Genomic DNA, 24,383 nt, shown 5'->3' with positions numbered 1-24,383 from the left:
TTGATCCCGGGCTATACAGGCCGGGATTGGGAGTCCCATAGGGCGGCGCACAATTGGCCCAGCGTCGTCCGGGTTAGGGGAGGGTTTGGCCGGGATAGGCCGTCATTGTAAATAAGAATTTGTTCTTAACTGACTTGCCTAGTTAAATAAAGGTTAAATAACCTCCACTGTACCAGGCAGCTATTGTTTAAACCTACTACACTGAGAGGTAGAGAGTGCATACATTTCTAACACAACTCAATGCTGAGAATCTGCCCAAACTCCTGAACGCACCCTAAACCCTTTGTAGCTGCTAGACACTGCCAGGCAGTGAGTCGCATACAAACAGCATTAATACAGGGGTCTGTCTATTCCCTTTGAACTTTGTATATTCGCTTTGCTCTGCGTCCCAAATGGCACCCTATTTAGTGCACTACCTTTGACCCAGACCCAACCAGCTCTGGTCAAAGTAGTGCACTATGTAAGGAATAGGGTTCCAGTTGGGATGCTGCAACCTGTTTTTGTCTTCCCACAAAACTCAAGACTGTTCTTTTTCCTGAGCATAGCCGGGGTAGTTGATTAGGTAACACTTTATAATAATGTTCATTAATAAACTATTTGATAAACTATTAATAAGTACGTAGTGCAAGCCCCATTGAATAATAATTTATTAATACATGTATGTGAACACTGCTTATAAATAGATAACAAATGTCTCGTTAAAGTTATTATAAAGTTTTACTGCAAACTATTCTACTGTACAAATAAGATGGGGACTATTTGTATTCTAAAGGATATAATCACTAGATTTTGAAGTAGCCAGTATTTTGTTCTCGTATTGTTTGTGTTCAGATGCTGTATGTAGACGCTTGACCCCTGACATTTAAAAGTCACTGAACTTCAGTTTGCTGGAGAACAGACAGGGCAAAGGGTAGCCTAGCGGTTAGAGCGTTGGGCCAGTATCCGAAAGGTCGCAGGTTCGAATACCCGAGCAGACAGGCGAAAAATGTGTTGATGTGCTCTTGAGCAAGGCCACTTAACCTTAATTTGCTCCAGTGGCGCTATACTACTATGGCTGCTGACCCTGTAAAACAACATATTTCACCACCTATCCGGTGTATGTGGCAATAAAAACTTTTTTTTCCCCCCCCAGCAGCAAAATCAATATTTTTGTCCAAGGTCTAAAGAGTAGTCATTTAGGCTCCTGTAACATTGCCCTAGAAAGGAATAGGAGAAGAATTGTCATTTAAAAAGTCATTTCTCCCGTAATTTACAATGTTCCTGAGATGAACCATGCATCACGCCTCAGTCACAGCTAAGTCCACATGTGATTGATGGTGTGTACCACCCTGTCCTCACTCCGCAAAATAGTTGATTGAAGCTAAACTAGTCTGGAGGGTATCTGATCAGACAGAGGTTACGTGCCAAATGGACCCTATTCCCTAATATAGTGTACTACTTTTGACCAGGGCCAATAGGGCTCTATATAGGGGATAGTGTGGCATTAAGGGACTCAACCAGAGACTAGACCTAAGGGAGTGTGCTGTCCTGTCCATATTTCGTTAGTCATTACACACAATCGATATTTGTCCTCATCTGATTAGATTAGATTCTTGTCTACAAAATACTCTAATCTAAAGGGAGGATGACAGGCAGATGGATGATTTAGTAAAAAGGTGATGCACCATAATGAAACAAAAATGTCAATTTCCTTAATGCAGATATAGATAGATTAACTTTATTCTCAATTGAAGCTTTGCCTTTTGTCTTGTCTAATTTCAATGTATTTATTGTTGTTTTCAATTGATCCCGTAGCTCAATCAATGTTAAAGACTGCCTTTCTTTCGTAGCTAGGTTCTGTAGTAAATGTGGGTTGTATTAACCTGGCTAATGCGTTTTATCCATGATCCAAACCTCCCGCCCTCCATTTCTCTCTGCAGGACACTTGGCTATAAGAACCGCTATCTCAGGGTCCCTGATGGCCACTTTTGGATCGAGGGGGACCATCACGGCCACAGTCTGGACAGCAACAGCTTTGGACCGGTAAGCCACTTTTCTGCTCAGTCCTTTACTACTCAATGAGAATGGCATATGCCAGAGCCTTATACTTGGATATAAAAGACTTATGTTTGCATATAAAAGCCTTATATTTGTATCTAAGTATAAGGCTTTGGCCCATGCCATTGAAAAGCAAAGCAAAGCACAGCTTGTCTGAGTCTCGTCCAGCAGCTCCACATTTGAACTCCAACAATGGGGCCTAAAAAGACCCTGGGAGTCCTTAAAAGGAAAATAATTGAATAGCCATGCATTGGAGAACAAACCTGGGTTCTAAATTTGTCATTTTTGTGCTGCTTATTAAGACAAAGTTGTTCCTTTAGAGGAAAGAAACTCTGAACAGTTTCTCCATTATGGCAGGTAGGTACAGTCAGTGCTATTCATCTTTGGCAGGCCTCATTGGGCATGTGAGCCCGGCAGCCTCTCCTGCCTGTGGAGAAAGAAGGCTTAGCGTATTTCATTGTTGTATTTTCCATACATGTCCTCATCCTTGTCGGGCAATAACAAATGTGTCTTGATTAGGGTCTGAAAGTAGTGACGAGGAGTGAGTGATCGGGCAGCGAGGCGCTCTGTGCTTTTCTGGGTTTTGACCAAGTATTTCAGGGAGCTGTCATTGGATGGAGGAAGGAAGCAGCAGAGCTGAGTAGAGGCCAGGGAATTATCTATCTGTAGCATTCCAATCCTATAAAGAAACAACTTTGTACTTGACATTTAACTGGGTCAGCTGCTGGTTTGCGGAGGGATTTATTTTCTGATGTTGCTTTTGGATGGTTCCATGTCAGTCAGTACTCTCTCTGTCTGTTGCTGGATCTGAACTTTGAAATATTTGGATAGAGGAGTTTGGGGTGGTTTGGGGATGATTTTGTGGATGACATTACTGTAAGCAGTTTATCGGCCATGAACAGAATACTATAAGGGAACAGTTTAATGTAAGAAAACCGTTTCCTTAACCAATTGTCTTATTATACCTTATTTCCCGTTGGATCTACAAGCCCTCTGTAATGGTTATATGGTTACTTCTTATGTAGGCCTATACAGTGCGGTACTGTATGTATGCACTATGACCACTATTAGCTTATGCCTGCATGCTTATTAGGTCATCTCACCACCTCAGTAAAAATGCATTGGTCATACTGACATTGTCATTTGTGTTGTTTCCCAGTGCAGGCATGTGTGGCACGTTTTAAACGCATGAAAGCCATTGAGGGCATTGTAAAAAAATTGTTTTTTATCCAAAACCAAATTGTTTAAATGGCTAAATCATTTAACAGTGCACCAGAGGGGTATATAGCCAGATGTGCCCAGGCTTTTCTGAAATTAGCTAGCTTCAGTTAGCTTCACATTCCAGCTCAGGCTTCATCCATATTACGACGGTGGATATTGCTCATTCGTCTGCCGCTAACTCTAGCAGGCTTGTAACTGTGCGTGCACATCGCATGCAGTGTTGCCAACTCCTCAGTAAGGAAAGTAGCTATTGGCTGTCCTAAAAGTCGCTAGAAGTCGCTAAATGACGTCATCGCCTAATTTGTATAATTGGCCATGTGCATGTAATTGTGATAGATGCTGTAGGAGAGAGGAATAACATCGTGGGAGAGACAAAAAGTGAGTAAAGAAACACCCTAAATATGTTTAGAACTACAAATAAACTTTCTTCTATCGATTCTTGTTTTTTTTTATGTCACAATTCCAACCCTCCTCCTTTATCCGGGCTTGGGACAACCGAGTGGCGCAGTGGTCTAAGGCACTGCATCTCAGTGCTAGCTGTGCCACTAGAGATTCAAGGTTCGGTCGCAGCTGGCCGCGACCAGGAGACCGATGAGGCAGCGCACAATTGGCCCAGTGTCGCCCGGTTTAGGGGAGGGTTTGGCCGCCAGGGATGTCCTTGTCCCATCACGCACTAGTGACTCCTGTGGCGGGCCGGGCACAGTGCACGCTGACACGGTCGCCAGGTGCACGGTGTTTCCTCCGACACATTGGTGCGGCTGGCTTTGTGTCAAGAAGCAGTGCGGCTTGGTTGGGTTGTGTTTTGGAGGACGCATGGCTCTCTACCTTTGCCTCTCCCAAGTCTGTACTGGAGTTGCAGCGATGAGACAAGACTGTAACTACCAATTGGATACCATGAAATTGGGGAGAAAACGGTAAAAAAAAAAAAAATGTTGTCCGAGATTGAAACAGTAACCAAGGGCGTCTGGGCTTAACGAACAGTCCATTTTATAATGTACAGTGCCTTCAGAAAGTATTCACACCCCTTGACTTTTTCCACAGTTTCTTGTGTTACAAGGTGGGATTTAATTGTCATTTTTTGTCAATGATCTACACAAAATACTATAGCTGTGTTCGAATACCCATACTGCATTTTTTTTTCTTTTTTCTTTTATTTAACCTTTATTTAACTAGGCAAGTCAGTTAAGAACAAATTCTTATTGACGATGACAGCCTAGGAACAGCGGGTTAACTGCCTTGTTCAGGTGTAGAACGACTGATTTTTATCTTATCAGCTCGAAGTTTCAATCTAGCAACCTTTCGGTTACTGGCCCAAAGCTCTAACCACTAGGCTACCTGCCGTCCCGGTATATGCTACATACTATATACTATAGAGGTCGACCGATTAATCGGCATGGCCGATTAATTAGGTCCGATTTCAAGTTTTCATAACAAATGGTAATCGGCATTTTTGGACGCCGATTATGGCCGATTACATTGCAAACCACGAGGAGACTACATGGCAGGCTGTGACCACCTGTTACGCGAGTGCAACAAGGAGCCAAGGTAAGTTGCTAGCTAGCATTAAACTTATCTTATAAAAAACAATCAATCTTAACATAATCAGTAGTTAACTACACATGGTTGATGATATTACTAGTTTAACTAGCTTGTCCTGCATTGCATATAATCAATACGGTGCCTGTTAATTTACCATTGAATCACAGCCTACTTCCCCAAACGGGTGATGATGTAACAAGCACATTCGCGAAAAAAGCACAATCGTTGCACCAATGAACCTAACCATAAACATCAATTCCTTGCTTAAAATCAATACACAAGTATATATTTTTTAAACCTGCATATTTTGTTAAAAGAAATTCATGTTAGTAGGCAATATTAACTAGGGAAATTGTGTCACTTCTCTTGCGTTCAGTGCAAGCAAAGTCAGGGTATATGCAGCAGTTTGGGACGCCTGGGGTTGTTGCGAACTGTGTGAAGAGCATTTCTTCCTAACAAAGACCGTAATTAATTTGCCTGAATTTTACATAATTATGACATAACATTGAAGGTTGTGCAATGTAACGACAATATTTAGACTTAGGGATGCCACCCGTTAGATAAAATACGGAACGGTTCTGTATTTCACTGAAAGAATAAAAGTTTTTTCGAAAAGATAGTTTCCGGATTTGACAATATTAATGACCTAAGGCTCGTATTTCTGTGTATTTATTATATTATAATTAAGTCTATGATTTGATATTTGATAGGGCAGTCTGACTGAGCGGTGGTAGGCAGCAGCAGGCTCGTAAGCATTCATTCAAACAGCACTTTCCTGCATTTGCCAGCAGCTCTTAGCAATGCTTGAAGCACAGCGCTGTTTATGACTTCAAGCCTATCAACTCCCGAGATTAGGCTGGCAATACTAAAGTGCCTATAAGAACATCCAATAATTAAAGGTATATCAAATAGAAATGGTATAGAGAGAAATAGTCCTATAATTCCTATAATAATTACAACCTAAAACTTCTTAATAAATCCTCTTACGACACCAATCCCGTTAGCGGGATCAACAGCCAGTGAAAAATCAGTGCCATATTCAAAACCAAATCTAATCATTTCTATTTCTCAAACATAGGACTATTTTACACCATTTTATAGATACACTTCTCCTGAATCGAACCACGTTGTCCGATTTCAAAAAGGCTTTACAGCGAAAGCAAAACATTAGATTATGTTAGGAGAGTACATCGACAAAAATAACCACACAGCCATTTTCCAAGCAACTAGCATGCATCACAAATACCCAAAACACAGCTAAATGCAGCACTAACCTTTGACGATCTTCATCAGATGACACTCCTAGGACATCATGTTACACAATAAATGCATTTTTTGTTCGATAAAGTTCATATTTATATATAAAAACAGCATTTGACATCGGCGCGTGACGTACAGAAAATATTTTCCCTCAAATACTGCCGGTGATCAGCGCCACAATTTACAAAAATACTTGTCATAAACGTTGATACAAAATTAAACTGTCATTCAAAGAATTATAGATGAACATCTCCTTTATGCAAACGCTATGAAAGATTTCAAAAAAGCTTCACGAGGAAAGCACTCTTTGCAATAATCTGAGTACTGAGCTCAGAAGAATACACTAGGCTATAAAGATAGCCGCCATCTTGGAGTCATCTAAAATCATAAATTGCATTAGAAATATTCCCTTACCTTTGATGATCTTCATCAGAAGGCACTTCCAGGAATCCCAGGTCCACAACAAATGTTGTTTTGTTCGATAAAGTCCATAATTTATGTCCAAATAACTCCTTGTTGTTCGCGTGTTCAGTAAGCCACTCCAAATGTAGGAAACGCGCGGACAATGTCACGAAAAAAGTAAAAAACAGTTGTATTTACGTTCGTTCAAACATGTCAAACGTTGTAAAACATCAATCTTTAGGGCCTTTAGAACGTGAAGATTCAGTAATATTTCAACCGGACGGTTCCTGTGTCTTGAAAAACGTTTTGAAACGGAGGATCCACGTTCGTGAATGCGCGCCAATGAAGTGATGTCATTCCCTTGGTGACCAAGTTCCCCACCTTCTCATTCGGTCTCTGTTCATCGTAGACGACTCAAACAACTTTGTAAAGACTGTTGACATCTAGTGGAAACCGTAGGAAGTGCACAATTATTACTACGTCACTGTGTATTCAATAGGAAACGACTTGAAGAGAGCCCATGCATCCAGATTTCCACTTCCTTGTAGGATTTCTCTCAGGTTTTTGCTTGCCATATGAGTTCTGTTATACTCACAGACACCATTCAAACGGTTTTAGAAACTTCAGAGTGTTTTCTATCCAAATCTACTAATAATATGCATATCCTAGCTTCTGAGTTTGAGTAGGAGGCAGTTTAATATGGGCACATATTTTTTCCGAAATTGTCAATACTGCCCCCTATCCTTAAGGAGCTGTAAGAGGTTCTTAACTGGGAATATTGAAGACTCATGTTAAAAGGAACCACCAGCTTTCATATGTTCTCATGTTCTGAGCAAGGAACTTAAACGTTAGCTTTTTTACATGGCACATATTGCACGTTTCATAATTTTTTGGAGACTAAATAGATTTTATTTATGTATTATATTACCGTAATTTCCGGACTATTAAGCGCACCTGAATATAAGCCGCACCCACTGAATTTAAAAAATATATATTATTTTGAACATAAATAAGCCGCACATGTCTATAAGCCGCAGGTGCCTACCGGTACATTGAAACAAATGAACTTTACACAGGCTTTAACGAAACATGGCTTGTAACAAAAATAAATAGGCTTTAACGAAACACGGCTTGTAACAAAAATAAATGGGCTTTAACGAAACACAGCTTGTAACAAAAAATAATTTGCAGTAAGCTTTAGTTGTCTTTTTGCACTGAGTCAATTCCTCTCGCTGCTGTTTCCAACGTCTTATCATCGACTCATTAAGACCAAGCTCCCGTGCAGCAGCTCTATTTCCTTTTCCAACAGCCAGATCAATGCCTTCAACTTGAAAGCTGCATCATATGCATTTCTCCGTGTCTTTGCCTTGATGAGGGTGACAAAATGACTACCATAATCATAATGATGGGAAGTTTGAGAGCGCTCGATTTAATCTAAACAGTAAACAAAAAAGTTGTTTGACCTTAACCCGTTCGGCAATTTCATTGGTCTAATGAAAGCTTCATGCCGCCAAAAAACTGAGCACGTCACAGAATGTGTTTTTTTGGAGCGGGAAAGCGGGAAAAATCCCAAAATTAGCCGCGTCATTGTTTTAAGCCGCGAGGTTCAAAGCTGGGAAAAAAGTTGCGGCTTATAGTCCGGAATTTACGGTAAGTTAAAATAAAAGTGCTCATTGTTAATTCAGTATTGTAGTAATTGTCATTATTACATATATATATATGAATGAAATGGCCGATTTATCGATATCGGCTTTTTTTGGTCCTCCGATAATCGGTATTGGTATTGGCATAGCATGTCTGCTTGTGGAGTCAAGGTGGTCTACAGTTTTCTTCCCTCTGGTTGCACATGTGACATGCTGGTAGAAATGAGGTAAAACGGATTTAAGTTTGCCTGCATTAAAGACCCCTGCCACTAGGAGCGCCGCTTCTGGATTAGCATTTTCTTGTTTGCTTAGGGCTTTATACAGCTCGTTGAGTGCGGTCTTAGTGCCAGCATCGGTTTGTGGTGGTAAATAGACGGCTACAAATAATACAGATGAGAACTCTTGGTAGATAATGTGGTCTACAGCTTATCATGAGGTACTCTACCTCAGGCGAGCAATACCTCGAGACTACTTTAATATTAGACATCGCGCACCAGCAGGCATTGACAAATACACACCCCCCGCCCCTCGTTTTACCAGACATAGCTACTCTGTCCTGCCGATGCACGGAAAACACAGCCAGCTGTATATTATCCATGTCGTCATTCAGCCACGACTCGGTGAAACATAAGATGTTACCGTTTTTAATGTCCTGTTGGTAGGATAGTCTCAACCGTAGATCGAGTTTGTTTTCCAGTGATTGCCAATAGAATGGATGGTAGTGGCGATTTACTCACTCATCTCTGAATGCTGACCTTTTCCCTCTGTATCTCCGCCTTTTCTTCACGCGAATGACAGGGATTTATTCTGATGTCCAGAAGCTCTTTTTGGTCATAAGAGACGGTAGCAGCAACTTTATGTACAAAATAAGTTAAACAATGTGAAAAAAATGTAACAAAATAGAACAGTTGGTTAGGGGCCCGTAAAACGGCAGCCATCCACTCTGGCGCCGTTATAGGGTATTGTGTGTAGGCTTGTGACAAAACAATCTCAATTGAATACATTTTAAATTCAGGCTGAGGGCAAATACTTTCTGAAGGCATAAAAATATATATTTTTTGTGAAATGTAAATCCTGTCTTGATTTACATTTCACAAAAAGTGTGTTCCACTGACGTGAAAGGTTCTTTGTTACTAAAATATACGTGGAGCAACCAAAGAGGAAGAATTAATTTTAAATGGGTGCGCTGAACCTTGTTTTGCTTCTAAATATAAGTGTATTTCTCACCAGGAAGTGAATTAACATGCCTCTCAGTACCTACCTGCCACTCCCTCGCTTTCTTTCTTTCTCTCTCTTCTATCCCTCTCTTTCTCTATCTCTTCTGTCCCTCTTTCTTCTCTCTCTCCAACTCCCCCTTTCTCTCTTTCTCTCTCCCCCCTCTCTCTCTTTTTTTCTCTCTCTCCAACCCCCCTCTCTCTCTTTCGCTTTGTTATTTATACTTGTCTAAAACCCCATAGGCTCTTTGGGCTCCCTGGAGAGCCAGGTGCTGTATAAAGTGCTGCGTGAGATGAAGTCGCTGAGTGAGCTGTCAGGTTGGATAGACCTAAACAAATATCACAGTCATACCTTTTTGCCAAAATCAGATTATGTCTTGTAGCTTGAAATATGCTGAATGCCTGAAATGGCGTTCAACGGCTGCTTTGCATACAGGTTTTGGGAGCACAAACAACAAAAATAAATGTAACTTTATTGTATTGCGGGGCTTCAATGTCTTACTCTTTTCCAGGTCACAGATTTCTCAGCGGCATTTAAAATGACATTTAAAACTAAAATCTAAAAAGCAAGCATATTCGTCGTCCAGATCAAGTCAATAAATGGCGTAGTGATTATCACCCACCCAACAACAGCAATAAGCTTATGAGTTGTGTACCAAATCCATTCCTATACGACAACGTTTAGTGGGTCTTTTCTCACTCCCAGTCTCTAAACTAAGCCTTCTGAGGAAGGAAGGAGAAGTGTTGGTATTCTGGAGCCATTTGTCAGATACCCCTGATGTCTTCAAGGCCGTAGCACTCATTTCTCTTGTGTGAGGGACCGAGTGGACAAGCTAGTTTAGCCTTCTACGCTCCCTCGCCTCACTCCCACAGCCTTGAAATGTTATTTGAAGATTATATTGTGTATTTATGAAAGCCTTGGCATCCGTCTCCAGTCCTTTGTGTGTCGGATTTTTTTTATGCACCTAAACACCTTGCTTTTGTCTTTCTATATCATTATCCCAAAATGGCTGATTGATACAGTGCCTTCAGAAAGTATTCATACCCTTTGACTTATTCCTCATTTTGTTGTCTTACAGCCTGAATTCAAAATGGATTAAATAGATAAACACAATACCCCATAATGACAAAGTGAAAACAATATTTTTAGAAATGTTTGCAAGTTAATTGAAAATGGGGAATTGGGATTCCTGGGAAAATGTTGTCAGAGGTTGCAACAGTAACCAAGGGGGTCGGGCTTAGTGAAGGGTCTCTCTCTCCCCTCTTTCTCTTCTCTCTCCCCTCTTTCTCTTCTCTCTCCCCTCTCTTTCTCTTCTCTCTCCCCTCTCTTTCTCTTCTCTCTCCCATCTCGCTCTGCTCTCTCTCTCGCTCTCCCGTCCGTCCTCTCCTATTCCTCTCTCTGCTCTCTCCCGTCCGTCTTCTTATTCCTCCCTCATTTACCCTCTCCCTCCTTCTTCCCTCCGTCCCCATGTCATCTCTCCCCCTCTTCTCACCCACCTTTGTCTGTTGACTCTCTCCCCTCCATCACCCTCTTTCCCTCATTCACCCTATCCATTTCTTTCTACCCCTCCCTCACTCTCCCCCTTCTGTCTCCCTCCTCCCCCCTCCATTCTCTCTCCATCATTCCCTCCCTCCCCGTCTTCTCATTTCTCTCCTCTTTCCCACCCCATAGACAGGCAGGCAGACAGATATACGCATGCAGACAGACACAGACACATACAGTTTTAAAGCAACCAATCCCCCCCCCCCCAAAAAAAAATGAACCAATATTTACTTCTGAATTAATTCTAACAAGGCTCTTGGTTTCTAGAACTGCAAGACCATTGTAGCCAATGGAGGTTAAAAAAAATGCTTTTGCGTCGATTGACTTCAAATTTTATTTGGAGCGTCATGACGGTCCCGCGGTCTGCAGGAAGAGAATGAAGCACCATGTTGAGGATGAATTAAGCTATTTCCTGTTTCCACAGTAAGCTGAACCTCAACACAGGAGAGCATCCCCATAAGGTCACGGTGGGTTGTGTGAAAGGACGGTTAGCTAGCTCAATTGCAGTCCACGGGGGGTGTCATGGTTATGTGAGGGCTGTAGGTAATTATTTTCCATGGAAAAAAGGCCTTGTTCTCTGTGGGACCTAGTTTTCACTTTGAAGAGTTGAAATTGGTTGACACTCATCATTTCCCATTGACTGGAAATGTATTGACCTAAGGTTCAAGCCTGTGACCCTCATTTTCCCATTGAATGCAATGGATTGATGTAAGTGTCAATTGGTTGAAGCTCATATTTTCTCATTGAATGCAATGTATTGACATAAGCATCAACCCTCTGAAACATCTTTTCCCATTGAATGCAGTGAATTGACGTAGGCGTCAATTGGGTGACACTTACCTTTTTCGCATCGACTGCGATGTATTGACGTAAGCGGCAACCTTGTGACGCTCTTCTTTTCCCGTTGAACGCAGTGTAGGGAAACGTTCTGAATGGACATATGCCTACAGGAAGAATCAGCAAACTCACTCGCGCACACCCCTGTAAATGCACCCGTCAATCAAAGCCGCCAGCGTGTGTCAGACACGAGCAAATATATATCCTTTCCTTAAAATGTGTTTTAAAACAACCTTATGTTTTCAAGAAAGTAGGCTACAAGATAATGAATCGACAAGTAAGGTATGAAGGGGATGGTTTATACTACAAGTAAAAGAAACATGCCCATAGCCTATTAATCAGGGATGCTGATTACCGAGGGGGGAGGGTGTTGGAAAGATTGTTCAAGTACTATGAGGAACTATTACAATTTGAATGGATGTTTAAATATTTTTTTTTAAATGTGTGTGTGTATATATATATATAAACGGACTTCCTACATTTTGACATTTGGGAGAAGCCGGCCAGGTGCTTCTGTGTGTGCTCAGGGGCGCACGCGCTCCATCAGCATTAACACGGGCAGATAAACCAGACCCATTGCTCACATGGAGCGTGTAAATGATGGTATGAAATAAACCGAGACTTGTTTCTCACAAGTGTCTCAGGTTGTGAGGCTCTGCAAACAATTTGTCCACTCCGAGAATGTGAATGGCATGTGACACTAATTAATACATGCATTAAGAGAAATGAATGTAACCAAATGACAGAATAATGGTAAATTGTCTTTTTTTTTACAAATGGTTGGCTACGGCATGGGCATTCATAAAAGTCCATTGCGGGCCGACACTGTATAGCCCAGGCTACTGTTTTACTTTGCAGGGATAGGGGGGCAGCGTGTCTGCCGGGGCCTGATCAGCGTTGATTAGTGTATGCAGTCCGTATCAAATTATACCATGCCAGGTTCGAGAGAATGGTCCATTTGACACAACATTAGTGCATTATAGGCCTCAGAGCCAGCACAACCTTGTCAACTGCTGTTAATACATCATTCATGAGTAGTCAGACACATCCAACCTTTTTAAAGACCAATTGATTTATTTACTAGCAAGCAATGAAAACATGCATTGTATAAAATCCAGTTTTTACTGAAATGCCATAGCCTATAGCGCTCTACACCCCTGTGCATCTAGCGATTAGCTGCTCAAGCATCAAAGGACAGTTGGAGAGAGGAGGCGATGTAGGAAGTTTCATAGACAGACTAAGTTACCAAAACAATTTGTAATCATTAAACACTCCTGCTATTAGGAAACTTCTTTATTTTTTTGTTATCCTAATATGAATGCAGGTAGGCCTATTTTTAAATGGTTTTGACAGTTATTTTATTATCATGATTGTCTTCATCCACAACTATCAGTTACTAGATAATTCAGTCACAGACCCAGTTCCACCCAGCGCAGCGGCAGCCCTGCAGGGTGATGGAAGGGAGATCCCCCCCCCCTTCAGTCTCTGGCTGGGTGCCATTTGGGACGTGACCTTTGTCTCTTCTTGTCTCCTCGCCTCTCCTCTGTGGAATTGAAGTGTTTATGCTGGCTGCTGTGAGGGGAAATTACACTCTGATCCTCAGGCCAGGGCTCAACTCTAAAGCTCTCCTCTCACAATGTGCTGCTGCAAGGGGAGATGACTTGATTTACACTGAACAAAAATGTTGGAATGTTGCCCCATTCCACTTCAATGGCTGTGTGAAGTTTCTGAATATTTGTATTTATATATTTCACCTTTATTTATATTGGCGGGAACTGGAACACACTGTCGTACACGTCGATCCAGAGCATCCCAAACCTGCTCAATGGGTGACAATGTCTGGTGAATATACAGGCCATGGAAGAACTGGGACATGTTCAGCTTCCAGGAATTGTGTACAGATCCCTGTGACAAGGGGCAGTGCATTATCATGCTGAAACGTGAGGTGATGGCGGCGGATCAATAGCACGACAATGGGCCTCAGGATCTCGCCACAGTATCTCTGTGCATTTAAATTGCCATCGAAAAAATGCAATGGTGTTTGTTGTCCGTAGCTTATGCCTGCCCATACCATAACCACACCGCCACCATGAAGCACTCTGTTCACAACGTTGACATCAGCAAACCAGGCGCCCACACGACGCCATAGACGCTGTCTGAAATCTGCCCGGTACAGTTGAAACCGGGATCCATCCGTGAAGAACACACTTCTCCAGTGTGCCAGTGGCCATCGAAGGTGAGCATTTGCCCACTGAAGTCGGTTACGACGCCGAACTGCAGTCAGGTCAAGAAACTGGGGAGGACGACAAGCACTCAGATGAGCTTCCCTGAGACGGTTTGTGCAGAACTTCTTCGGTTGTGCAAACCCACAGTTTCATCAGCTGTCCGGGTGGCTGGTCTCAGACGATCCCGCAGGTGAAGAAGCCGATGTGAAGTTCCTGGGCTGTCATGGTTACACGTGGTCTGCGGTTGTGAGGCCGGTTGGACGTACTGCCAAATTCTCTAAAATAACATCGGAGGCTGCTCATGGCAGAGAAATTACTATATTCTCTGGCAACAGCTCTGGTGGACATTCCTACAGTCAGCATGTTAATTGTATGCTCCTTCAAAACTTGAGACATCTGTGGCATTGTGTTGTGACAAAACTGCACATTTTAGAGTGGCCTTTTATTGTTCCCAGCACAAGGTGCACCAAATCATGCTGTTTAATCAGCTTCTTAAAATGCCACACCTGTCAGGTGGATGGATTATCTTGGCAAAGGAGAAATTCTCACTAACGGGGACGTAAACAAATTTGTACACAAAATCTGAGAGAAATCAGCTTTTTGTACATATGGTAAATGTATAGCATCTTTTTATTTCAGCTAATGAAACATGTGACCAACACTTTACATGTTGAGTTTATATTTCTGTTCAGTGTATTAGGGGAATATTGAAGGAAGATTCTGTAATGGAATGTATCTCATGGAATGGCACTGTACAGGATCTCTGTCTGTTGTATATTATGTCTGGTAGTACAATATATTTAGAAATACTAACCAAATTGATTTATTTATTTTTCTGTGCCAATACCTGGGAATGAAGCATGGACCAAATGTATTTTTAAGGGAATATTACTTAATCTATTTATCAGCCAGGAACTAGTGTAGTTCAATTGAAGTAGAGAAGAAGAATACATTAATCCATTAATTTCATTGTATTTCAACCTTGACATGCCAGAATTAAGGTATTGTATTGGTAGTTTAAATGTTTTTTTTTCAATTATCCATGGCCAGAGGCCTATGTTGTGTTGACATCACCCCCCAGGACATGTATTACCAAGGGAGCCAATCAGAAAGGCCTCCTCCTCTATCTGAGTCTGAAAAGGCACCCTATTCCCTATATCGTAGTGTGCTATTTAGGGAATAGGGTGCCATTTCGTACTCACTGAGAAAGCCCTGAGGCATGAGCCAAACTCAGCCTTACCTTCAAGAAGAACAGAATAATGGTGTTTCTCATTTGTAAATAACAGGCCTTTTGAAAGATAGGCATCATTAATAGCGTTTGATATTGGTCAGTGTGTTTTGTGCTAACCGCTTAATTGACATAGACGTGATTGTCTGGGAAAACAATAACAAACCTTTGCAGTTGGTCCAACATTTGTTGTTTTTAATGTGCTTAACAGTCCACATATTAAAGTCTATTTAACTTATGTCGTGACGTCACAGCTAAAGTAATAATTAAAACAATTCCATCTTAAAAAATAAAACACTTTTTACATTTATTTTTATTAGAATCATTTTCCTTACAGATTTTTGTCATATCAGAGGCCCCCAGTTTCCATGTTATATTTGTCTTGAAAAAGATGGCCAGCACTATTCACAATGGACAAGTTTCGGCCATCAAGCCTTCTGCAGCCATGTTATTAACGCCATGGAACTTCCCCTTTATTCTAATGATCACTTAGAATGAGCGATAGCATAGTTCTTTGACCAGGGTCTTCTCCTCCCTCTGTTCCTCTCCACAGGTGTCCCTGGGGTTGGTCCACGGTCGTGCCTCCCACATCATCTGGCCGCCCAATCGGTGGCAGAGGATCGAGCCGTCCCTCCCCCCTGAGCGGAAGCCCTTGTTGAACTGGCACGGGGACACAACAGAGGAGGAGGACTGAGGAGAGGCCTGCTCATGGCTGTATACATACTGTACCTACCTACACACACTCTCTCTCTCTCTCTCTCTCGCTCGCTCTGTCATACAGTACATGTGAAAATGTCATAATCCTTTGATGTGGCATAGTTATGATATCTCTTTGTTGTTAAGAAGCTGAATATGTCAATGGATCAGATACCCATACAGTTACGGCCAAATATATTGGCACCCTTGCACGTTTCTTAAATAATTGCCTATTTCTTCTACAATACGTTGAAAAATTATAAAGTAAAGTTTGGTCTCCACACCTTGTTTTTCGATATTCAACATTGCAGAACCTATTTTATTTTTGTAAATATAAGTTTAACATTTACTTAAAAAATAAAGACCAATGGCATGGACACAATTATTGCCACCCCAGAGCTTGTACTTGGTTGCACAGCCTTTGTCCAAGATAACTGCCAAGAAATGCTTCGTGTAGCCATCATGAGCTTGCTGCACACTTCTACTGTTTTCACCTCTCGCCATAGGTTATGGATGTGATTCAGATATGGACTCTTCACTGGCCACTCCAGAACAGTCCAGATTTCTTCTTAAACCTTTCCAGGGTGATTGCTATGTATGTTTGGGGTTGTTGTCCTACTGTGGAAGACAGTTTCTGGACACTGGGTTGAACATTGCACTCCAAAACATCCTTGATAATCTGCTGATTTCATGTCTTACACACATTCAAGGCACCCAGTACCAGAGGCAGCAAAGCAACCCCACATCATTATTGAACCTCCTCCATAATTGATTTTAGTTGTTGGTCAACATAGGAAGACCCCACTGCTGAAGGAGACAAGTAAGCCTGATTGAACTTCTCAAAAACCCACCTAAACAACGCTAAATCCTGGGGGGGAATGCTCTGTGGACCAATGAAACAGAATTAGAGTTCTTTGGCAATACAGATCAGCGTTCGGTTTACTGGCCTCCAAATGAATCATTCAATGAAAAAAGAACCCTCCCTACAATGAAAGATAAGGGAGGTTTGATAATGCTGTGGTGTTGCTTTGCTGGTACTGGGGACCTTGACCGTGCACAATGACATGAAATCAGCAGATGATCAGGTTTGTTGTGGTCCAATGTTCAACCCAGTGTCCAAAAACTGGGTCTCGTTGAAGGTTGTATCTTCCAGCAGGACAACGACCTCCAAACGCACATCAAAAAGCACCCAGGAATGGTTAAGAAGAGATGTTGGACTGTTCTGGAGTGGCCAGCGAAAAGTACAGATCTGAATTACATCCAAAAGCTACGGCGAGGTCCAATATGGCGAGCTGTTGGTAAAGGGCACCCATCAAATGTTGAATAATTAAAACAGTTTGCTTCTGAAAAGTGGGCCATATTGCTAGATGAAAGGTACAGAAAGCTCATTGATGGTTACAAGAAGCGTTTGTCTACAGTTATCTTGGCCAAAGGTTGTGCAAGTACTAGCTACAGAGTGCCAATAATTTTGTCCATGCCATTTGTCTTTGTTTTCTACATTAAAATTGTACATTTTATGTTTACAAAAATAAAATAGTTCTGCAATATTGAAAATCTAATAAGTTGACAAAACATTTTTTTTTTTTATGTTAACTTATTTTAGAAGAAATAGGGAATTATTTAAGAAAAGTATGAAACTGTCTGTGGCCAATTGTAAAAAAAAAAAATAATTATAATAATTATAAAAAATAAAAATAAAAATTGCAACCATGTAATGTGAACAACTGAACGCTGAGATATATATTTTTGTGTTGTGGAGTACCATGTTATTAAACTAAAACTGTTTGGGCTTTGAAGGAGCCTGTGGCATGAAAGGCTGATTGAAACTACCTGATTTATAGATTGAACACATACAGTTGAAGTCGGAAGTTTACATACACTTAGGTTGGAGTCATTAAAACTCGTTTTTCAACCACTCCACAAATGTCTTGTTAACAAACTACAGTTTTGGCAAGTCGGTTATTAGTAATTTTTCCAACAATTATTTACAAGCAAATGATTTCGCTTATAATTCACTGTATTACAATTCCAGTGGGTCAGAAGTTTACATTAAGTTGACTGTGCCTTTAAACAGCTTGGAAAATTCCTGAAAATGATGTCATGGCTTTAGAAGCTTCTGATTGGCTAATTGACTTCATTTGAGTCAATTGGAGGTGTACCTGTGGATGTATTTCAAGGCCTACCTTCAGACTCAGTGCCTCTTTGCTTGACATCATGGGAAAATCAAATGAAATCAGCCAAGACCCCAGAAAAATTATTGTAGACCTCCACAAGTCTGGTTCATCCTTGGGAGCAATTTCCAAATGCCTGAAGGTACCACGTTCATCTGTACAAACAATAGTATGCGAGTATAAACACCATGGGACCACGCAGCCATCATACCGCTCAGGAAGGAGACACGTTCTGTCTCCTAGAGATGTACGTACTTTGGTGCGAAAGTGCAAATCACTCCCAGAACAACAGCAAAGGACCTTGTGAAGATGCTGGAGGAAACAGGTACAAAGTATCTATATCCACAGTAAAATGAGTCCTATATCGACACAACCTGAAAGGCCGCTCAGCAAGGAAGAAGCCATTGCTCCAAAACCGCCACAAAAGCCAGACTACGGTTTGCAACTGCACATGGGGACAAAGATCGTACTTTTTGGAGAAATGTCCTCTGGTCTGATGAAACAAAAATGGAACTGTTTGGCCATAATGACCATCGTTATGTTTAGAGGAAAAAGGGGGATGCTTGCAAGCCGAAGAACACCATCCCAACCGTGATGCACGGGGGTGGCAGCATCATGTTGTGGGAGTGCTTTGCTGTAGGAGAGACTGGTGCGCTTCACAAAATAGATGGCTTCATGAGAAAGGAAAATTATGTGGATATATTGAAGCAACATCTCAAGACATCAGCCAGGAAGTTAAAGCTTGGCGCAAATGGGTCTTCCAAATGGACAATGACCCCAATCATACTTCCAAAGTTGTGGCAAAATGGCTTAAGGACCACAAAGTCAAGGTATTGGAGTGCCATCACAAAGCCCTGACCTCAATCCTATAGAAAATGTGTGGGCAGAACTGAAAAAGTGTGTGTGAGCAAGGAGGCCTACAAACCTGACTCATTTACACCAGCTCTGTCAGGAGGAATGGGCCAAAACAAATGACCGGAATTGTGAAAAACTGAGTTTAAATATATTTGGCTGAGGTGTATGTAAACTTCCGACTTTAAACTGTATATGGACTTCTTATTTGATAATTACTTGAAACATGGCCTACATCAGTGATGTGCGGTGAAGTTATCATCAAAGCCAGATTTACTCAGATATTAACCCTGACGATGCCCAAGTTCAGCATACAGCAGATAGCTCCAACAACCAGAGTGACATAAGCTATTAACCGAAATTGACAAATATTTTCACCATATATAAATAACAATGTAGCCAAGATACACAAGCGATAGCGGCATATTTCATATCATCTGACAAGATGACACACTGCTCAGCTCAGCTCAGCCATAGCAGGCATCCACAGTTACAACTGATAGGTGGCACTAAAATACCAATATGGACGCATTTCATCAGAATAATTTGCAACGCGAACTTCATAGCCTTTCACAATGGATTTACAATTCTTTCAATGCACACGTAAACACACACACACATAATAAAACTGAAATGTTATAACACACATATATAATCAATAAGGTTCTAATGAAATTTCTATATCAACAATCGAAATGACTGAAAAATGCAGTTCAAAACTTGTGTCTCATCAAAACGAAATTCAAGCTTCATAAATCGAATGCATCATTGGGATGTTGTTCGTAAATCCAAACCATACAGCTAGACCGCTTTAGGAAATTAAATGCACATATTAAAGACACTAAAGTATAGGCAATGGTCGAAAATGAGGAAGTAAGCTACAAATGAAAATCTTTCGCTCATATGATAGCCTACAGGTTAACTCCATGGTGCTGAATGGACAGCAGCACTATTCTCTTTTTCATTCAACAGTAGCCTAACCCACCCAAAAAATCTAAATGAGGCCTACTTGTAAATGAAGTACATCAGGGTGAACCTCTCGGTGACAGCGTTGAAGTCTTTATTCCTTTTGAGTTTGAAAGTCTCAGTTGACATGAGGGCCTAGGATGGCGCTGTTGTACTTCCCCAACACTCCCAATACATAATCCACCAAGGCCGCAGCTTGTTTGTCATCGCACACATCATCATACCAAAAACGGCTCCTTGACTTCACTTTTAGCCACAATGCAAAATCATAAAGGTCTGGCCTTTGTTTGTAGTGTCTAGTAGTTGTCTCATCAACTGCAACAAATGTGGCTGCATTAATCTCATCTTCAATGTCTTTTCGAATCACATCCCTGACTGCTTCAATGAAATCATACTGTATTCTGTTTGATGTACCTGGAAACACAGTGGAAGTCTCAAGTGTCTAGCTAACCTTTTGCCTTTTTCAGCAAAGGTATCTAATAACTCTACATAGTTGCCACGATTACATGAGCTTGTACTCGCATCATTACCACAAAATGCTAATTCTTGTTTCCCTAGGTAGCATGTTACTGTAATAAGGTCCTTCAAAATCTCAGTTTTGCCCAGAAAACAGGAGGTCCTGTGGACATTCAGCAACGTTTTCTTTGGGGGATCTTTGTGTAGTTCATTGTAAGTTACCAGGCCGTCACTGAGGGCCATGTCAGGACCTTTTTATGACATTCTTAGTCCTTAGGACATTGCGTGATGGTCCCAAGAGACCTTTTTTAATTTCCCGGTTTGTCCCGAGACATTTTTAAGACGTTCTTGGGACGTTGTGTCATGGTCCCCTAGAGGTTTTGTCTAGTTACCGGTTTGTCCCGGGGAGGTTTTTGGCACGTTCTTTGGACGTTGTGTCATAGTCCCCTGAACATTCTTAGGATGTTGTCATGGTCCCCTGGAGGTTTTTGTCACGTGATGGTCCCAGGTTTTCCAAACCATTATAAGTCAGGTAATGAAATGGTATGTGGGTTTTAAGGTAAGTGGTACGCTGTTCAACTAAAATAGTGTAAAAATCTTTAATCAAGTTGGAAGGTGAACCTTCACCCCAGTCTGAGCACTGGATCTAGGATCTCTCTGTATAGTTCTTTGCTCCATTCATCTTTCTCTCAATCCTTTCTAGTCTCCTAGTCCCTACCACTGAAAAACATCCCACAGCATGATGCTGCCACCAACACGCTTCACCGTAGGGATGGTGCCAGGTATCCTCCAGATGTGACACTTGGCATTCAGGCAAAAGAGTTCAATCTTGGTTTTGTCAGACCAGAGCATCTTGTTTCTCATGGTCTGAGAGTCTTTAGGTGCCTTTTGGCAAACTCCAAGTGGGCTGTTGTGCCTTTTACTGAGGAGTGGTTTCCATCTGGCCACTCTACCATAAAGGCCTGATTGGTGGAGTGCTGTAGAGATGTTTGTCCTTCTGGAAGGTTCTCCCAACTCCACAGAGGAACTCTGGAGCTCTCTGAGTGACCATCGGGTTCTTGGTCACCTCCCTGACCAAGGCCTTTCTCCCCCGATTGCTTAGTTTGGCTGGGCGGCCAGCTCTAGGAAGAGTGTTGATGGTTCCAAACTTCTTCCATTTAAGAATGATGGAACTGGGTTCTTGGGGACTTTCAATGCTGCAGAAATGTGTTGGTACCCTTCCCCAGATCTGTGCCTCGACACAATCCTGCTCGGAGCTCTACGGACAATTCCTTCGACCTCACGCTGTTTTTGCTTTGACATGCACTGTCAACTGTGGGACCTTATATAGACAGGTGTGTGCCTTTCCAAATCATGACAAATCAATTGAACTTAAAAACAACAACAACAAAAAAATATGAGCTGGCACACACCCAGAGAATAGTTTGTGTGGAGGTGCTGACTAACGGCAAATAAACTATCAAAATAAAGAAAGTCACACACTCCATGTATAATCTCCCAACAATTTAATGGGTATTTACCAATATTTCGGCATCACTCTGCCTTCCTCAGGGTAATGTCATGAATACTTGAACCAGGTTATGTAGACAAACAGTGCAATTAGTGTAACCAATGACAATAGACTTACCACAGGCAGACTCCAATCAAGTTGTAGAAACATCTCAAGGATGATCAATGGAAACGGGATGCACCTGAGCTCAATTTCGAGTTTCATAGAAAAGGGTCTGAATACTTATTTAAATACGTTTTTTTTATTTGCAACAAATTTGCTAGAATTTCTAAAAACCTGTTTTCTCTTTGTCATTATGGGGTATGGTCTGTAGATTGGTGAGGAACATTTTTTATTTCATCCATTTTAGAATAAGGCTGTATTGTAACAAAATGTGGAAAAATTCAAGGGGTCTGAATACTTTCTGAATGCACTGTAATTGCATGTGTGGGTTACAGAGGTGAGGTAGTCATTCAAAAATCATGTTAAACACTATTATTGCACAGAGTGAGTCCATACAACTTATTATGTGACTTGTTGAGCAGATTTTTTATTTAGGCTTGCCATAACAAAGGGGTTGAATACTTATTCACTCAAGACATTTCAGCTTTGGATTTTTAATTAATTTGTAACATTTTCGAAAAACATAATTACAATTTCACATTATGGGTATGTGTGTAGGCCAATTACAAAATATCTAACTGTAATCCATTTAAAATTCAGGCTGTAACACAACAAAATGTGGAAAAAGTCAAGGGGTGTGAATACTTTGAGGCACTAAATGTCAGTGTGTCAAATATGTAAGTTGAAAAGCACTGCTTGTTTGTGTGGGGGTGTTGGTGGCCCTAGCATATCCAAAAGACAAAGAGCTGTGACTGGATCAGTGGTTCGCCAATCAGGGCCTTGATGGACTTGGCAAAAGTAACAAGGGGTGATGTGTAATGTAACTAGGTTGTGAACGCCCTGGGTAAAATGTATGATTATTTTTGCAAACATCAGGTGATTAACCAAGAACTGGAGAAAAACTTCCATGGGATCATGACAATGTCCGAAGAACATTCAGGGGACCCTGACACAACATCCCAAGAAACTACTAAAAACGTCCTTGGGGGACGTTCCCAAAACAAACCGGAAACTAGACAAAACCCCCAGGGGACCATGACCATGACACAACAACTTCAGGCCACCATTTCGTGACGTCCCGGGGACATCCTAACGACTCATTATTGTTTTCAGGGTAGTTCCCTGTCTAAACATTTTTAGGATGCTCTCAGGACTTTCATTTTACTAGTTCTTAGGATGTCGTGTGATGTTCCCAAGGTAATGTTCTCTGCGGATCTTTTTTTCTAGTTTCCGGTTTGTTCCGGGGACTTCCCTGAAGACACTTTTAGAATGTTCTTGTGACGTTGTGCCATGGTTCCCTGGGTGTCTCGTCTAGTTCCCGGTTTGTCCCAGGGACATCCCTGAGACTGTTTAAGACGTTCTTGGCATGTTGTGTCATTGTCCCCTGGAGGTTTTGTCTAGTTACCGGTTTGTCCTGGGGACGTCCCAGAGGATGGCTTTTCATAACCCCTTTTTCATAACATCTTTTTTTTATTAGATTAGCACTGCATGTCAATACATTCTAAGTGCAATTCCAGATGAAGTTGAAATCCGCATGGCGTTTAAGTGTATTCTGTGGAATCAATCATGTGATGTGCTTCACATTTCCATATCATAAAACTCAGGTCCTATACAGTGTCAATTTTATGATAACTATGTTTGATGTACAGTTACAAGATGACATGGCTTCAGACCCTGGGTTGTTCTGAACAGAATGTGCCTAAGCTTGTCTATTGTGAAGAAACGGCACGCACCTCAATGCACTCACTTAAACCCTTGTCAATTGTTTGCCTTATGTGTCACCTACCCCACACGTTCCAGGAATATTCTTATCATGTTACTGAATGTATCCAGAGTATTTTCAGATGTTGTTATGAACAAATGCAGCGAAAAGTACAGTAATTCTAAAATGCTAATAAAATCAACAGTGTAATGTTTGGCTACAGTCTCGTGTCAGGTGAACTGCGTCCTCACCTTATGGTATAATAATTTTCCCATAATCTCCAAACAGTTCCCTTTCAATTGCTACCACTACCATGGTTATGCATATGCTTTTCAAACATTTAAATTTAGCCCTATCCATGTAGGCCAATTCCCACAAGTGTAAAGGGTTCATTTCCAACATACCAGTAAATCTTAAACGGCACACTCAGCAAGATGACGTCGTCATACTCAGAGAGGCATCCTACTTACAGAAAACAATATCAGCAAATTGTGTTTTGACAGATTTTAATTTTGTCATTTTGTGTATCTATGATGTGTTGTGTATCTATGATGATGTAGTTTTGCTGAATGTACCTTTTTAACATTTTACGTGACAATGCTGTTATGCTGACATGATGACGATCGTGTACTGCCAGCAGATCTTCATTTGCTTCATGCGAGTAGGCTATGTTTTCTTATGCGAGAACTCATCACGAGCGTGCTTTCTTTAGTAGGAAACACTACTCCAATCCCCTGTAGAAACTGCCGATCCATGTTGAGTCCTCCACATGACACATT

General features: G+C 41.4%; 1 protein-coding gene across 2 annotated transcripts in view; it reads left to right on the top strand.

Moving 5' to 3' along the window:
• LOC106573249 (mitochondrial inner membrane protease subunit 2) overlaps positions 1 to 24,383 on the top strand; it is a 175,657-nt gene that overhangs the window by 133,301 nt on the left and 17,973 nt on the right. The window contains exons 5-6 of one of the 2 annotated variants that reach the window (XM_014148147.2): positions 1,920 to 2,022; positions 15,703 to 17,659. In XM_014148147.2, the coding sequence (XP_014003622.1) occupies positions 1,920 to 2,022; positions 15,703 to 15,843 (244 nt within the window). In that variant the 3' untranslated portion in view covers positions 15,844 to 17,659. Of the gene's footprint in view, positions 1 to 1,919; positions 2,023 to 15,702; positions 17,660 to 24,383 lie in introns of those variants that run through there. The other variant, XM_014148148.2, reaches the window with a different exon arrangement.

This window comes from Salmo salar, chromosome ssa16, assembly GCF_905237065.1.
Source record: "Salmo salar chromosome ssa16, Ssal_v3.1, whole genome shotgun sequence".
NCBI classification, from domain to species: domain Eukaryota; kingdom Metazoa; phylum Chordata; class Actinopteri; order Salmoniformes; family Salmonidae; genus Salmo; species Salmo salar.
This window is presented reverse-complemented; position numbering and strand designations above follow the sequence as displayed.